Below are 5,264 nucleotides of genomic sequence, written 5' to 3'. Positions count from 1 at the left end.
AAATGTTAAAATAAATTGCAAGGCTATAGTCCGGTCGTGCTGACTGGTGACATTTTTGCCTGACTGGTGAGACACCCTAACATTTTTCTTCAAGCCGTGTGTGTGTGTATTATTATACAGGATTTATAGAGCGCCAACACTTTGCGCAGCGCTTTACATTGAGCACTCCTGGTTATAACAAAGGACAAGGGAGGGGAGAGGTGTGCAGACAGACCTGCCTGGTCATTTTGTCCCCTTTGAACTCTTGATGGGGGCTACGGTGCGATGTCCTTCAGACTCTGGAGTCCGAAAAAAAGGCCAGACTAAAATATTGCGATGTAATGTTTATGGGCACCATCAATGACAGGGACAGCTGGGGGTTGTTGTAAAATAAGATAGATCAGAGCAAGGTCTAAATCCACTTTTATGTAACATCTATCCTTTTTCTGATTGATGTCCCCTCACTGCACCCACTTCTACACAGCTCTTAACATAATGATCAACATCTGTTTAGAAGACCCCCAGAGGCCTTTTAAAATGTCCCACATAGGGAGGGACCTTCCCACAGGGACACGATGGTCCTCAGAAGTCTTTCATTGCCGGATTCCTCCTATCTTCAGTAAATCATGTCCCTTCCTGGCTGATTTCCTCAGGGTAACCTCAGTGCCGCATTGCTCTTGTCACCATAACAGGCCGGGTCATGCATGCAGACACCACAAACCACGGAAAGAAGCTCGACTCTTCCAAGAAAACATCAAGCAAGGACCTCTTTAGACTTCTTGGAACGTTTACTGCATCTCAGCGTTTCTTCCAGAAGATAAGGGCCCAATCAACGTCTGCTCTTCAAAACACATGCATGTTTAATACGTATTTTTTTTTAAAAGTGCGTCTGTCCAAAAGCCAAGCTTAGTCAGTCCCTGGCATCTTAAATTAGTTTAATTCTCCAAAAGCGAGATCTGCTTGCCATGATTCCTGACTCTGTTCCTTCACAGATGGGGAAATTTGGGTGTTAAAGTGACAAGAGGATCTGGCTAAATAATTTTAAAAATATACAGGAATACAAGGAACCAGATGGACGTTGTGAATTACAATATATCTAAAACCAACATTTTTATATTGTTTTTGTGATATTGTAGGTGAGCATTAGGCCTCATTCACACTGGAATCGGCCTGCGCGTACAGCTCCGTGCTGCGGCGCACCGAGCAGCTCCCGGGAAGTACTGTGATTAGTACGCAGTCCTTGTCCTTGCTTATAGGAGTACGCAGCCGTATGCCCCCCTACGCTCACCCGCCCGTGTGGGTGAGCGTACTCGTACGCTGACAAGATGTATCCAGTCTGTGTCCAAGCCAGGAAACACGCACCCCTACGGACCTGCACTTGAGGTGAGCGTAGGGGGGCGTATGGCCGGGTACTCCCATAGAGCAGGACGGGGGCTGCGTACTAACCACACGCAGCACCGGTCCTTCCCGGGAGCTGCTCGGTACAGCCCTGCAAACAGCACGGAGCTGTATGTGCCGGCCGATTCCAGTGTAAATGAGAGCTTAGGGCCTCTGTCCTCTTATAGAGATCTGCTCTCTTTATTTGTCCTAGTGACCATTGCCCTGGGACAGAAAGTGATTGGAAATCCAAACTTTTACAGATGTCTCTACAACAGAAAGAGAGGAAATCCCATCTCCCTGAGTGAGAACTGCCTAAGGGAGGATATCCACTCACTTTATGAATCTCTCTCACTTCCTGTTGTACCTCTTGGAGAAGAAGTAAAGGGAAACCTCCTCAAATGGGACAAATATCACAATAAAAAAACAAAACCAGTGGGATACATCGGGAGCCTTTCTCGACACGGACAGCACTGAAACTCACAAATCTTCTGGGCGCCCCGGGTTATCAGTGCAGCGATGTATAAATATGTAATTATTGCAGGTGGGTACTGAGCAGTGTCTTGTTTGCAAATGTTGTATTGTGTCTAGCTCAGGGACGTGTGGTCAGGGGAGGCAGAGCCTCACCTAGTATTATGGAGGAAAAAGCTGTCAGCTGCAAGTCTGAAGCTGACAGCTTTTTCCCCGTTCAGATCAGCTACTATCAGGTTACACAGAAGGGAAAGCCTCCCCGCTGTGTAACCTGTCACGGACAGAGCGCTGCCTGTTAATTACAGCTTTTGACAGGTAGTTAGGTTACGCAGGAGCGGGCTTCCCCACTGCTTGTGTAACCTAACTATTGAGGAAAGAGCTGTCACTTCCCCACTGCTTGTGTAACCTAACTATTGAGGAAAGAGCTTTGTTAGAGGCGTGAGCTCTGTGAATGGCTTTGACCAATGGCAAAGCACCATTGGTCCAAGCTGTCCAATAAAAAAAAAAAAACCCCAGAAGCCATCGACCTTGATGCCTCAGCAGTGACGAGCAAGTGAGGGACAGGGAGGCTCCTCCCTGTCTCCTTCACAATAGCTTGGGGACCGGGTTGGGGGCAGAGTTTTGGTGGGCAGGGGCGGAGTTTCAGCAGGTGGGACTTTGGCAGGCTGGGGGCGGGACAGGGCGTGCTGGGGAATGCCTCACCCGGAACCAACGGTACCGCACGTCACTGGTCTAGCTGTAACTATAACCTGTAGGAATAATTACATAAAAACCGAACAGCTCAGGCTAATAGCACATACCTCTGTCAATAGGTCTTGTGGTCACAGGATAACTGAAATTCCCTCTCTTAGTGTCTCCACAGTGGAGATTAGAGCCATCCTATGCAACAATGCAATGTCCACGGCCCTACTGACCAGCCTATCAATTGGCCTAGATATTGTCATAGAGGGGACACAAGACTGTGTCTATGCCCATGCAATCCGCAACTTTGACAAATCCATATTTGCACAGCAATTCGGGAGGTTTTGGAGTGAGACTTCTTTAAGCTGGCCATAGATTGCCCACATTTTGAGTAATGTGTGGCCCTGTAGGTACTATTCCATTCAACAAATGTCGATTTTTCAATTGATTTTTGTCAAAGGAGCCACAGCCGCTGTTCAAGAATTCTATACAATACAAAGCCCGGTAGGGGAGATGACCCTATTTACACTATTAAAAGGAGAACTATGGGGTTAAGTCTTTTCCCCATAGTTCTCCTTAGGGTAACGGGAGTACACAAACTAGCGTCCACCCGTCACCCTAGGCTCAGTATACCACAACCTGTATACTGAGACGCCGCAGCTGAAGCGGATCCCGACAATTGTGCCGGGATCCGCCCAGCTGCGTGACTGACAGCTGGCTCTGCCTATCTAGAGGCAGAGCCAGCTGTACCCTCCCCCGTCCGTTCTGCCAGTCAGTGCTGGCGGATCGGAGCGGGGAGAGGGGAATCCAGCCCCTCCCCTGTCACGGCAGAGAGCCGTGACAGGATCGAGAGGTGAGCGAACGCCGGTATATGTTCGCTCACCTCCCGATCTACTGAGCCGACATGTGACAGTCTCATTGTCACAGGTCGGCTAGAACTATGAGGATGAGTGGAAAGCACTCACCTCATAGTTCTCCTTTAAGCGCATGGCCAGCTTTAAGGTGAAGGTATGTGTGACGGCAGCTGCTTATGGTTCCCACATGTACATTTTCAAGTACATACAACAGAGATGATGGTGGCATTCTTTTTATCTTCATTCACACGTGACAAATGCAGTACAGTATTCATTTTGTACTATTAGGATACCTTTTCAGAAATGGATCAGACGTACCTGTAGTTCTTCTTCAGTCCCGGCACAGAAGCGATGCACAGGATTCGAGCGGAGCACACTGCGATACAGGCCTCTACCGTTGGCTCGTTTCTGATGCTTAGGAGGCAGACTTGACCCACATATCCATCGCTGTTACACACCCAGACCTCATGGACGTTGTCAGAACTGCTATGACTGGGGGAGGCGCAGGAGAACTGCCATATGAAGAAGAAGAGGGGTCAGTGAGGTGACACATCAAAAGATGGTCAGGATTATCCAGTAAATCAGCACTAAAAGACAGGAGGGTGTTAAACCAATCACAGTTCACTTAAGTAGTGACAGATCAATGAATGATTACATTTGATTGATTGTTATGGGTTTTTGACACATTGGCACTAGGGGAGATCCCACAATAATGACATACTGACACCAACGGAGGTCCCACAATAATGATACACACTGACACCAACGGAGGTCCCACAATAATGATACACACTGACACCAACGAAGGGTCCCACAATAATGATACACACAGACACTAGGGGAGGTCCCACATTAATGATACACACTGACACTAGGGGAGGTCCCACAATAATGATACACACTGACACCAACGGAGGTCCCACAATAATGATACACACTGACACCAACGGAGGTCCCACAATAATGATACACACTGACACCAACGGAGGTCCCACAATAATGATACACACTGACACCAACGGAGGTCCCACAATAATGATACACACTGACACCAACGGAGGTCCCACAATAATGATACACACTGACACCAACGGAGGTCCCACAATAATGATACACACTGACACCAACGGAGGTCCCACAATAATGATACACACTGACACCAACGGAGGTCCCACAATAATGATACACACTGACACCAACGGAGGTCCCACAATAATGATACACACTGACACCAACGGAGGTCCCACAATAATGATACACACTGACACCAACGGAGGTCCCACAATAATGATACACACTGACACCAACGGAGGTCCCACAATAATGATACACACTGACACCAACGGAGGTCCCACAATAATGATACACACTGACACCAACGGAGGTCCCACAATAATGATACACACTGACACCAACGGAGGTCCCACAATAATGATACACACTGACACCAACGGAGGTCCCACAATAATGATACACACTGACACCAACGGAGGTCCCACAATAATGATACACACTGACACCAACGGAGGTCCCACAATAATGATACACACTGACACCAACGGAGGTCCCACAATAATGATACACACTGACACCAACGGAGGTCCCACAATAATGATACACACTGACACCAACGGAGGTCCCACAATAATGATACACACTGACACCAACGGAGGTCCCACAATAATGATACACACTGACACCAACGGAGGTCCCACAATAATGATACACACTGACACCAACGGAGGTCCCACAATAATGATACACACTGACACTAGGGGAGGTCCCACAATAATTATACACAGTGACACTAGGGGAGGTCCCACATTAATGATACACACTGACACTAGGGGAGGTCCCACAATAATGATACACACTGACACCACTGGAGGGCCAACAATAATT

The 5,264-nt window shown here is 47.9% G+C and overlaps 1 protein-coding gene across 1 annotated transcript in view; it reads right to left on the bottom strand.

The window, feature by feature from the left end:
• Positions 1-5,264, bottom strand: part of ARHGEF17 (Rho guanine nucleotide exchange factor 17) — a 211,503-nt gene that overhangs the window by 12,683 nt on the left and 193,556 nt on the right. Inside the window, 1 exon segment of the mRNA XM_018553269.1 lies at positions 3,681-3,874. Coding sequence (XP_018408771.1) covers positions 3,681-3,874 — 194 coding nt within the window.

The sequence above is a fragment of the Nanorana parkeri genome, unplaced genomic scaffold (genome assembly GCF_000935625.1).
Source record: "Nanorana parkeri isolate BGI_ZX_2015 unplaced genomic scaffold, ASM93562v1 scaffold114, whole genome shotgun sequence".
Lineage (NCBI taxonomy): Eukaryota > Metazoa > Chordata > Amphibia > Anura > Dicroglossidae > Nanorana > Nanorana parkeri.
The sequence above is the reverse complement of the archived record's forward strand: the minus strand, read 5'-3'. Positions and strand labels throughout refer to the sequence as shown.